This window comes from Phaseolus vulgaris, chromosome 4 (assembly GCF_051622355.1).
Source record: "Phaseolus vulgaris cultivar YP4 chromosome 4, ASM5162235v1, whole genome shotgun sequence".
In the NCBI taxonomy this organism is placed as follows: domain Eukaryota; kingdom Viridiplantae; phylum Streptophyta; class Magnoliopsida; order Fabales; family Fabaceae; genus Phaseolus; species Phaseolus vulgaris.
Genome location: NC_143501.1, coordinates 7491471 through 7504193, shown reverse-complemented (window position 1 = coordinate 7504193; position 12723 = coordinate 7491471). Strand labels below are relative to the sequence as shown.

Here is a 12723-nt window from a genome sequence, read left to right as displayed (position 1 = left end):
TAGTTTTGATCATTACTGTGCAATACACACTACAATAAACATGTATGTCTTTTTCTTGTTTACTTTGCAAAGTTGACATAATTATTAGAGTCCTAGAGTGAATTTCAATTGAACTTCTTTTCACTCATGTTATTTGAGAACTAGATTGCACCAAAGAGACAACTGAATCAAATCAAATCAAATTTGTACAACTTTCTCTTACAAAAAGTTAAAATAACCATGTACTTCATCCATACTGGTCATAAAATTATTTATTTAGGTTAAATTATCTATAAGTATTTAATGTGTTTAAAATAACTAAAATAACTACAAAAATTATATTATTTTAATAACTAATTAGAAGTATGATCAAGTAATGATATAATAAACTAAAAAAATACTTCATAATATTTCTATTTTTATTATATTAAAATAATATATTTTATAATTTTCTATAATTTTTTGAGTGATTAATTAAAAATATGACATACAATAATATATATATATATATAAATTTATAAGAATGGTATTAAGAAAATCATGTAAAAGTTACTTTTAAAAAATTATTCAATTACTTATTTTATTAAGTAAATAATTTATTATTTATTAAAAGTATTTGACACCAACAAAATTATGAAATGATATATTCCTTATTATAATAATATAAATTATAATCAAAATCAATTTTTATTTGAAAAGGTTTTTTAAAAGGTACTTCTAAAATAGTTCATTTTGTTTAAAAAAAGAAAAAAATATGTAGCCCCAAAATATTATTAAAAATAGTTATATATTACAACTCTATTTTTTTTAAAAAAAATAATCTAAACTACCATCCAAAACATTTTCTTCGTGTATTAATATTAATTTATTCATAAAATAAATTATGATAATTTTCATTAATTATTTTAAAGATAATATGCATGAACTAAATATATTATTTTAATTTTAAAATTAAAGATTAATATATTGATTTAAAAGATTGATCTTTCTCAATAACTTTATTTCATAATTAAACCCTAAGTGACATCTAAAAGACTATTATCTGAATGAAGTGAGGTCATATTGATTTTGTCTTAAAAGTTTAGCTAAAGATAGACAGCATGAATAAGCTTCCCCAAGATTACAAGACCTCTCATATGAAATGAAAATATACTTGAGACTCTGATAAAAGATAGACACTAATAGGAGTGATTAGAGCGATAAAGCATCCTAAGTTCCTTACAATGATTGCATGTCCATGGCCGTAGAGGAGGGTCCATGCAATAAGAATGGATCTTTCGAATTTGGCAAATATCACAACTCTCAAGGAGATCCTCTGGTTCCCGACCACGGCAAATTACACAAGCTCCACTCTGTGAAGACTGTACAGGCAAAAGACAAACCACACAAAGAGAAAATCATATTAAGATGGGTATAAACTTTCAGTCACATTATAGGAAGCAACCCAATCCAATATATATATATATAAAAGGTGGGATGTAATCAAAATTTGTGTTAGAAAGTGTATTCCTAACATTTTTCTTTAGAGGAAATTATCACAAGAATGGTAATTCACAAAATAAAATCAAGTAATTTCATATATATTTTCTTCTGGGTTCTTATAGGTGGTGTGCATTATCATTGTATAGAACCATGCTAATCGACATTAAATTTTATGGATCATGGATTCGTGGGAATCATAGTCTGCCTAGTAAAGGACAAATAGAAATTCAACATTACAAAATCATGGATATCATAAGGCTAACAGTGAGAATGTTGGTCTGTTACACAAACAACAACCCTTAATAAGCAAGAAAAATCTATTAAAATGAACAAAATGTTGGGTGGGGTAGAGTCCACACATAAAGCATTCCTACTTAACTAGTAAAACAAAAGTTGACAGCTGATACGTTACTGTTCTTTTGACAGAATAAATCTTAATCACTTTCACTATATGGTTGCAGCAACCAATTAAACTGCCACTTATTTATGAGCAGTCCAAGTTAAACAAAAAGCATATAAGAAACATTAAGTTCCAGTAGAATCTATGACAGGCTTTCAGTGAATACCACTCAATATTTTTAAAGGGGTCAAAAGATTGTATGCAATGTATACAAGCCAAAAACGTTACTGTATAATCACCAATCTAGCAACCACTTATTCAAAAAATTTACCAGTGTCTCCAGTCACTTCTTTCCTCTTTTCTATCTTTTTAAAATAATCTAGAATAGTTTTAACCCTACAAGCAGAAAGACTACTTTTAGAATTTGAACCCATGACCTCTAGATCACAAGGTAGAAATCTAACCACCAAGTTAAGGCTCGTCTTTTATGTGATTTCAACTAATATGAAAAAAAAAGAAAAATAACACCCAATAGAGATAACAACTAATATAACTTAATGAATAAGAATACCTCAAAGATAGTATGCCGTAACTCTTGATCCATGGGGATAAAAATATCTGAGGATGAATGGTTACATGGGATTGTCTGAGAGTATACTTTTTGATCAGCTGTGGCTGCATGCTCGACTTTCTTAATCATCACAAAACTTGCCTTGCACAAAGGGCAGGTTGACATTTTTCTCATTGAAGTCTATAAATATTGAAAAACAAACGAGAATGAAAGAGACATCCAAATGACATTAAGAGGAAATCTAACGAGTTATACAGGACAAACAAGCTTGCCGTAATCCATCCAAATCTGTAAATAGGATATTTTCGAATAGTGCATCATAGACTCGACAAAATTCGTAAATGTACTTTCATAAGGGTTACACTAAGAAAATAAGGCACAACAATGAGGTGGAGCCTCATTCTCAATGAGAAAGAGAAGCATAAGATGAATGAAAGTTAAATTACATAGTTTGGTTAGGATTCGAAAAATAGAGACCAACTTTGAAATCTATTCAAAAGAAAATGGAATGCTACAGAGATTATGATTATCAATTAATAGGCTTTTATTCGTCAAAATGGAAAATGGAAAATGGAAGATAAATGAAATGGTAGATAAAAGAAAAGGCATACCCTGTGATCAACCCAACTCTGGATGCATGGAAAACAAAATCGATGTCCACACGGCAGAATCCCCCGAGTTGTGCTGAAATCTGTGAAACATATAACGCATGACATCTCGGATGAAGTAGGCAAGCCAGCACCATTTTCAACCTGATCACCGTCCATGAACTTTTCATCATCACTGGAACATAAATCTATTGATGTTTGTGGCACAGGTAGGGCATCTTCTACAAAGAAAGTTGAATTTCTAGGAGCAGATATATGACTTGAATCTTTGATCTGGTCAATAACATCTGAACCACCATTGATTATTCTACTTTCATTACTTAATCCAGCATTAGGTCCTTCACTATTTTGTAGAATAATGTTACTATTGACACAACCAGAAAGGCTAGAGGTAGCTTCAGCTTCTGTTTGCAGTCTATCCATTCTAAAAAGGGGATTATCTGGGCTTAAATCCAAAATTGAAGGAGCCAACACAACTTCATCAACAAGATTTCTGGTAAGTCTTCTTCCTTTACGAGAAGGTCCAGCTACAGTCCTGTCTCCCTTTCCATTGCAGATGTTCCTTTTTCCTTTCCTTGACAGTCTAGACGAATATGAACTTGACTCATCATGCTAAAAATAGAGAATGCAGAGAAAAGAAAAGAAATTAATGGGCATTCCGAAAGAACAAATAATGCTGTATTCAAGAGGATAGCACATGTAATGCAAGTACTTCATAAAGCACCAGCAATAAAGAAATGATTGAGATACAGAAAAAAGTTCATGCAAACAATCAGCTAGCTGCTACATATTTTGAATTATCGTTCAGCCTAAAAGTAATCTATGATCTCCATACCTAAGGCATGTTTTTCTTTAATTGAGCATTTGGTGGAAGGCAAACCACATATGTTGCATAAGCAAGCAGACAGATTTATTCAAGTTTGTAGATGAATAATACTGGCTACAAATTTTGAAATAACCCATTGATGCAAAAAATATCAGAAAAGTCACAGCTAAACGTTGACGATGACTCAAATCTAAAAAGAAAACAATCCCATCTACGCCAAAGAACCATGGTGGTACCTTTAGTTTTTAATCTATCAAGGAACAACAAAGAAATGCAATAAAAAATCTTGCCTGATACCATAAAAAATATATAGAGATTGAAATGGAACACCTGGGTGTGCAAATGAAATTTTCGTTGATAGTAGTTAATGATCAACTCTAAAGATGGATGTTAATGACTCCACATATTAAATTCTGAAAGTTGTGCCCCATTCTAAAATCAGGCAACAAAATTATGAATCAGAACTTGCTTGAAAACACTCAGAATGTGAATCATAAAGATTAAAAGCGTCCAAGAGGAGAACAGAGAGAGTCGAGAGCCTAATTTACCCTTTTCATTAAACAAGAATCTTCCAAAACATAAGTTCTTGAAATTCCAGAACCGAAGTTAGTTTCTTGCCTTTCAGACCCAGTATCATGTAACTTGTCACTGACGATTTTTTTCTTTGTCAACCTACTATCTCGAACAGTGTGGGGAACTTCCAGTAACAATCGCCCTACTTCATGTCCACTGAAAATAATAATGATAATAAGTGAACTTAAGAAAAATATTCCCCAAATTTTAATCCATGTCAGATTATACGAGAACAAAAAAAATAAGCTCCTATATAACCAAATAATGCACCCAAGATTTTCAAATCAAATAATCATCTACCAGTACCAGATAATAAAACCGATGATCCCAAACTAAAGAAACTAGAAGCAAACTTCTGAGTCCACAACAAAGACGCCCATCGTATAACATAATATATGGTAGATAGTGTATCAAAACTGTAAATAACCAACTTTCCCAAAAGTTGTAGCATAGCACTAATGCCATGTTAAATGTCAACGTAACTTCCTTCAGGTGTAAGTTGTGGGGTTGTGACTCACGAAAATGAAAAGCTTCATATCACAGTAACTTTCAATTTACGCCAACACAATCCAAATCAAAACTCGCAATATCAAATTGATCATTCATGCCTTTTCAACGCTCATTCTAATTCCAAGAGCATGATGATGACATTGGATGCTGACTAAAACAACCAATCATCATGAGTTAGTTTCTTTCAAAATGCTATAACTCTCTGTAAAATCCATTACACTCTGGTATAATTCTTCCCTAAGGAGGGGAAAGAAAACAAATTCACTTCTGCAAGGTAAATAAAACAAATTCACCTCTGCAAGGTATAAGAATCTTCTGGAACACGCCTTCCTTCCTTTATGCAGTCCTCAATCCATTGGTGGTTCACTACAGGTATTCTAAACTTCAACGCAATATCATATTTCTTTCCTTCAAATTTCCAGCACACCTGATCAATCACAAAATAATCAATCATAAAATAATTCGTCAATGAAAGCTTGTAATAACCTGTTCGTTCATTCCCAAACTCTCTTCTTCCGTCTAAATTCTCCCTCACATTTCTTTCCCTTTCACCACACATAAACAGAAAGCATACCTTCCTAACTCACAAACCTGGACATAACCTAAATCCACCACCGAATTAAGCTCTCTCTCTCTCTCATTCATTCATTCACTCACACACACAAAACTCCTCAGAGGAATTACGAAATTCAACATTGCGCACCAAAATTCTCCATCGAATTAAGTTCTCACTCTCTAACTCTAACTCACATACACACACTCCAGATGAATTATTGATTTCAACATTGCGCAACAAAATTCTCTCTCTCTCTCACACACACACAACTCACCAGATGCATCAAAACCCTCCATGGAATTAAACTCTCTAATCTCTATCTATCTGCCTGTCTCTCCCAGCAAAGCTCTCTTTCTCTCCCAAGTATTTTCTCTATCTCTCTATTAAGCTCCTTCTCAATTAAGCTTTCTCTTTACCTCTCTCTCTCTCCCTCCCTCCCTCCCTCACACACACACACACACATAAAATAAAATAAAAACTTACCAGATGCATTATTAATTTCGACAATGCACACCAATATCCACCACGGCATTAAACTCTATCAATCTCTATCGGTTATCTGTCTATCTATATCAACTAAGCTATATCCCTCTCAATTTAGTTCTCTATTTCAATTAAGCTTTCTCTTTACCCCTATCAATCGTGCTCTATCATTCTCTCCCACGACCAAACTAGAAAAAAAAAAAAAAAACTTCAAAAAAAAACTAACCAGATGCGTTATCGATTTCGACATTGTGCCAACGTAATTGGCGCCGGCATGTGAAATCAGCTTGATGAGATCGAAGCGCTCGGAGCCGTGGTAACCGCTAACCGTTGCCACCACGTTTTCCATGCCTTGAACCGGAGAATTTGCAACTTCAGTTCAATAAATAAATAAAAGGAATCAGATTCAAGAATGAAAAACAAAAGCGAAAGCATAACTAGCAGAAATCGTGTTGAACGAAACCCTAGCACGAAGGTTATTCTCAGAATGATTCAACTTGTAAAGTGAAGAGAAAAAAAAAGGCAGAAAAAGTGTGACAACTTTCTTGGTGACATTCCTAATCGAAATTCAGAGAGAGAGAGAGAGAGAGAGAGAGACCGTGAGATAGATGAGGAAGTTGAAAGTGTTCTTCTGCTTCCATGACACTTCTCTTCAAAGTGCAGAGTGAAGGATGAATGAAAATATCTGGCGGTAAAATGCAAATTGAATTTTCGAGATCAAAATCAATACCAGGGAGAGCTTATATATATTTTCACTCTTTTTTTTTTTTATAAATGTGTGTATTTTTATTATTACTTTTACTTTTTAAAATTTAGAGGAAAAAGTTGAGTAGTTTGAATTGATGGAAAATGAATGAAAAGTGAAAAGGAAATTCGTAGTTAATTTGATTGATGTAATAAATTTATTTTTATATTATATATTTAAAAAATAATGTTTAAATAATTAGAGGTTAAAATTAAAATAAATTTTAAATTAAAGTAAAAATTATTATAATTTTTAATAAATAATAAAGTTATATTTTAAAATAAAAATATATTAAAATAAATTAACTTAAAAAATAAAAAATTAAATTAATGAAATTTATTTTATTTGTTACTTTAATTATATGTTTATTATAATATAAAAATATTAAATTAAATAGTTTATTTATTAGTTTTTTAATTTTAATTATTTATTGTTATAATATGAAATGTATATTAGTAAAATATTAAATTAATTCATTTATTATTTTCATATTTATATTTTATTATAATATAAAATATACATTAATAAAAACTTAATAATATAATTATTAGTAAAAGTAATTTTTACCCCTAATTATACTTTTTATTTAATTTATTACATCATTAGTATTTTATCATTATGTAGTACCTAATCGATTATGTAAAATAAGTATAATTATTATATATAAACTTTACTTGTAAATTCATTTTAATTTGAGAAGAAAGTTACCGTTCTTCTTGATTTTTTTATTTAATATTTTCTCTACTTTTATGTTAATTTTTTGTTTTGATACAAAAATAAGTTTACAAAGGGAATGGACTTGATAAGGTGTGGAATGACTAGATTTGTCACAACTTACTTGACTCTAATTTGTTTGTATGAAATGAAAATATCATTGATGACCATATTTAACTTTGAAGAAGAAAAACAAAGTTTGGAACTTAACATGAAGGGAGAAAAGTTCAAAATGTGGTATTAGATAGTCAATTTTGGAAGAATGTAACTATATGCTTAAAAGTTGTTGTCCCTCTTATGGTTGTCCTTCGATTGGTAGATTTGGATGCAAAACCCGCAATGAGATTTATATATGAGGAGATGGATTGCGTCAAAGAGAAGATTAAAAGAAACTTTAATAATATCAAGAAAAGGTAACATTTCTAACTTCCTTCCATTTTAAATACTTACTTATTTGTGTAATTATTTCTAGTATAACATAATTGGTACGTAGTTATGAACCTATTTGGAAAATCATTAATCAAAGGTGGAATAATCAGCTTCATAAGTCTTTGCATGTGTCTACCTATTATCTAAACCCCCAGTTACACTATGAACCAAACTTTAGAAATGATGATGTTGAGTGAAGGAGGGATTGTACATATGCATGAAAAAGATTGGTTAATGACGTTGCAGAAAATAACAAAAATCAATTTGCAACTTATTGATTTTCACTATGGTAGAGGACTATTTTCTATGGAAGATGCAAAGGCGTGAAGGAAAGTTATGTTCCCTGGAGAATGTGGGAGATGTTTGGGGATAGAACTCCATAACTAAAGAGGTTTGTTGTTCAAGTTTTGAGTTTGACTTGTAGTTCTTCAGGGTGTGAGCGTAATTAGAGCTCATTTGAAATGGTAATTCAAGTTCATGAAGTTATTTAAGGTTTTTCTTGATTTGATTTATATATTGACAAAAATTTCATATTTAATTATAGGTTCATACAAAAAGAAGAAATCATTTGCACCATAAAAAAATGAATGACTTGGTTTATGTAATGTATACTTGAAGTTGAGAAACAAACAAATTAGAAAATTTGTTGCTCTCCCATTTGATGACTTTGAGTCTGATAATGAATGAATAACTGAAGAAGGAGGTAATGTGTTGAGGTTAAGCAAATTCAAGTTGAAGATGATGGTGTAAATGGTGACTTAGCTAAAGGAACAAGTTTAAATGATTCAATTCTAGATGCAACCGATTTTGATAATATAGTTTTTGATGATAATGTTGATGGTGATGGAGATGATGATGGAGATGATCATGAAGATCTTGGAGATGATTTATGATAAGTTCTAGATTTCAGTAATATTTCATATTAAAATACATATACTTTTGGATATTAATTGATAAAATAACCCCTAATTTATAAATTTATACCTTTTTACATATTTTGTGATTTTAATTTGAATAAGAACGATTTATTCCCAAATTTATGTTAATTTCAGGATTCTAGGAAAGAATGGAGATGATTGGACAAAAGGAGAATATACAAAGCTAAAAAGGGAAAGTTGGAACACACTAGCACCCACCAAAGCTCGCCCAAACTCACCTAAGCCAGACGCCCCTAGAGGATCTCGCTTGGGCGAGCTCAATCTCGCCCAAGCGAGATTACTCCAGTGATGTTGGGCCTTTTCTCGTGCAACTCGCCCAGGCGAGCCCAATAACGCCCAAACGAGAAGTCACTTAGCCCAATCCAATTAGGTTAAATAGGAGGCTTGAGGCACAACCCTAGACACGCAAGATTGATAGGAAAACATCATTGAGTGAATTGTAATCTAGTTGGGAGAATAGGAGGTGTTAGAAACCCTTGAGAACACGCCCGTCAAGGAGAAACATCAGGAATCTTCTTTTATTGTTCTCCCTTTTTCTAACAGCCAACATATGTGTGGTTAATTATACCCTTTGGATTGGGAGTAATATGTTCAAACGCTTATGTATTGAGGTAATATCTAAACATAATATTATATTCTTGATTAATGATTGATATTATCATTTTGTTAGTAATGCTTGTTCGCCTTGATCTCAAAATTTAGATTCGACTGGAAAGTACTTCTAAGTTTCTAACCCAAATGATAATGTTTAACATATTTGAATGCTAGGAATAAATTTGAAATGTTAATTTCGATCAACGTTTGATCTTACCGATAAGAAGTTTTTATAAATATGCGAGGAATCGATATTTAGGAGGCATCTTAATAATTTTATATGCGAGAAATCGATATGAATGATCTTTTATGGGCATCAAAATCAATCAAAGGACACAATATTGTCATGCTAATCAAAATACAAAAGAGTGAGAAAGATGAACCTCAATCCATATTTTCCCAATTGAAACAACAAACTATTTGACTTGTTTTCTTATTAATCATTGTAATCATAACAAACTCCAACAAACTTTATTATTTTGTTTTCTATTTAATGAATCTTTTACTTAATTATTCAACAGTTCATTGTGGGTTTGATATCATTCGTTAGGGACAAATTATTACTTTTGACAACACGGTGTACTTGCCGTAGAAAAGTCATCAATTTCCTTAGAGGATTAGATGAATGAGACTTTTAAACTTGATAACATTTGTGTTGTTTTAGTTATTTTGTTGGTGTATGAACTTGTTTATTTCAATATTATGGAATTGGTAACATGAATTATTATTTTTTGATAATTTTTTTAAATGAAGTAGACTCTTACGAGTCAGGTTTACAGACCTCCCACGAGTCTATGTAGACTCTCAAGTCTGATAACCTTGGATGAATTTTCAAATATACTTATTATGGGTCAAGAGTTAGTCTTTGGTGGGACATACTTAATACAAGTATTATGAAAAGACGTTGAGTGTCACAATACATTGTTTAATTGAGATACTGATGAGGATTTTTGTATTCTTGGATGGAAGTTATTCAAATGTAATTTATTGTGTATGTGTTCTCTGTTGTTAAGAATGTGGTGTGAATGATACATGTATGCATTATTTACACACACATTCATATACATATATACATGTATGTATATCATGTTGTAAGATGATTTTTAAAAAATTAGTTCACTTTGGTGTATGTGTACACTGTTATGGTTGTACTATGTAGAATAGTGGATTATGTTTTGGTAAAAATGGAGGAGCTACCTAGAGCTAGGGGGATATTTTAATTTTCCTAGTTGTTGGATGATGTGTATATATGTTTATATAACTTGTTTTGGGAACCTTCTTACCAGGGTCAAAACTGAACTTTATTTGAGTTTTTTTATCCATTATAGTAAATGAAGAATGGGCTTGCGTCAACTGCATATCGACAACACTTTTTTAAAAGGAGGACTTGTGGAAGATATTTATATGAAGATCACTCTAGGACTAGAATCATCTGATAACTAAGGGGAGGTTTGTAAATTAAGAAAAACACTTTATGAATCTAAGCAATCTCTAAGAGCTTGGTTTGATAGGTTAGCTAGGATTGTGAAAGGGCATGAATTTTTTCAATGCCAAATGGATCACACAATGTTTGTAAAACGCTCCAAAGAGGACAAACTTGTTCTCCTCATCGTCTATGTCAATGACATCATCATCATCATTGAAAGTTAAAAAAATTCTTAGCCAAAGAATTTGGGGTTAAAGATATAGATCTCAGGTGGCCTTTTTTAGGAATAGAAGTGGCTAGATCTTAACATAAGATATCCATATCCTAAAGGAAGTTGTTGACCAAAGACCCACAAAGTTCATCACTAAAATATTCTATCAAGAAAGCATATAAGAGAAGTAGAGTCCTAAGCTTGAGTGTGAATTGTGTTAGTCAAAAGAGTGAGAACCTTTGTATTCTTCACCTTGGTGAAGTTACCCACCTTGTGAGAATTATTATTATATACTCTATTTAAAAGTTACTCAAGTAACCATCAATCTTATGTTTTTTGTAAATCAAGAGTAACATATAAAAGAATACTTGAGTTTTCAATCTTAGAGAAAAATTGAGAAGGGATAAGCAAGAGCAATTTTTTTACTCATTTTGTAATAAAGTCTTTAATTAGTGAAACCCTTTGAGATGTTTCTCAAGGGAGAACTAGACATAGTTCGAAAGTTGAGGGTGAACCAATAAAAACCATATTGTCCACTAGACAGTCTATCTATTTGCAAAAAAAAAAAGTCTTAGGCTCAAACAACCATTCTTCTAGAGTCTATTTCTTACTTTTATCCCTCAAACACCACCGCCTCCGTCGTCGCAACATTGATGACACACTCCAACTGTTTGTTGTGTTGATTTTGAAAAAAAAATGGAAGAAACATAAAGATACATTTTGTCTTTCACACATATTAGACGTTGTGCGTTGTCCTACATGTTTTATAAATACATCAATTTTCTATGCATCTTTATAATATGTTGTGTCCATCAGTCTCTTATACTTACTCTAAATCTCTCTTATACTTACTCTAAATCTTTGATACCATATTTTCTATATCATTATGCTATATCTTTTCATATTTTTCCTTTTATGCTTCAAAATGTGTAAGTAGTTTTCATCATAGAAAATGAAGAGATTGTTGAGACCTAGACGACCTACTTTTGTCTAGAACCACTAGACATTCTTTTAGTGGATAAAGTTTGGATGATAAAAATATGAACGAAATTTGTTAAATGATGTACATGCTAATATCTTTTGCTATGAAACTTCTAATATACGTTTTATGAAGTTGTAACTCATTAAACCATTTATTTAGTTTAAGCAAAGACATTGCATTACTTATTTTAAGTTTTATTGGTCTTATTAAATGATATAAAGTCATGATCATAGACATGTTTTTGCATATATTATATATATATGTATGATTGAAATTGCATGAAATAATAAGTGATTTCTCCAATGTTCAAAAAATGTATTTATGAAAACTTTTTATATTAAGAGAACATATAATCAATTATGTTTGGATATTATATTATATTATATATATATATATATATATATATATATATTGTTTCCTTGTTTGTTCCCGCATTATGTAAAAAAGAGGTGCAACCTTCAATACACAACTCCAAAAATAAATTTGAGCTAACCAAGTTCAAATTATTTTAAGAAAATTTGCAATCATGTTATCAAGCACCAAGAGATATCATCATTGAAGATTACACCAAGCAATGATCATATTTCCAGAGCCTAATTTTCTTTCAATAAAACATATAAGAAAAGTAAAGTTATAAGCTTAAGTGTGAATTGTGTTCATAGAAAGTGTGAACCCTTTGTGTTCTTCACTTATGAACTTACCCATTTTATGAGAATTCTTGTTATATCCTCTCTAAGACTTATTCTTGTTACCATT

The 12723-nt window shown here is 30.9% G+C and overlaps 1 protein-coding gene across 1 annotated transcript; it reads right to left on the bottom strand.

The window, feature by feature from the left end:
* Positions 1–1015: 1015 nt before the first annotated feature.
* LOC137837077 (zinc finger (C3HC4-type RING finger) family protein / BRCT domain-containing protein) lies at positions 1016–6654 on the bottom strand. Its single transcript, XM_068645933.2, has 7 exons — positions 6527–6654; positions 6155–6300; positions 5183–5316; positions 4355–4535; positions 2984–3592; positions 2373–2552; positions 1016–1340 (listed from the first exon to the last, which is right to left on the bottom strand). The coding sequence occupies exons 1-7, from the start codon at positions 6567–6569 to the stop codon at positions 1158–1160; spliced, it is 1476 nt and encodes a 491-aa protein (XP_068502034.1). The 5' UTR covers positions 6570–6654; the 3' UTR covers positions 1016–1157.
* Between the last annotated feature and the right edge of the window lie 6069 nt (positions 6655–12723).

Excerpts from the sequence above, each read along its gene's own strand:
- LOC137837077 (XM_068645933.2), bottom strand. The coding sequence starts at position 6,569 with ATGGAAGCAGAAGAACACTTTCAACTTCCTCATCTATCTCACG. Across the intron at positions 6,301-6,526 it reads ACTTCCTCATCTATCTCACG|TTGCAAATTCTCCGGTTCAA; the intron begins GTCTCTCTCTCT and ends ATTGAACTGAAG. Across the intron at positions 5,317-6,154 it reads CGAAATCGATAACGCATCTG|GTGTGCTGGAAATTTGAAGG; the intron begins GTTAGTTTTTTT and ends GTGATTGATCAG.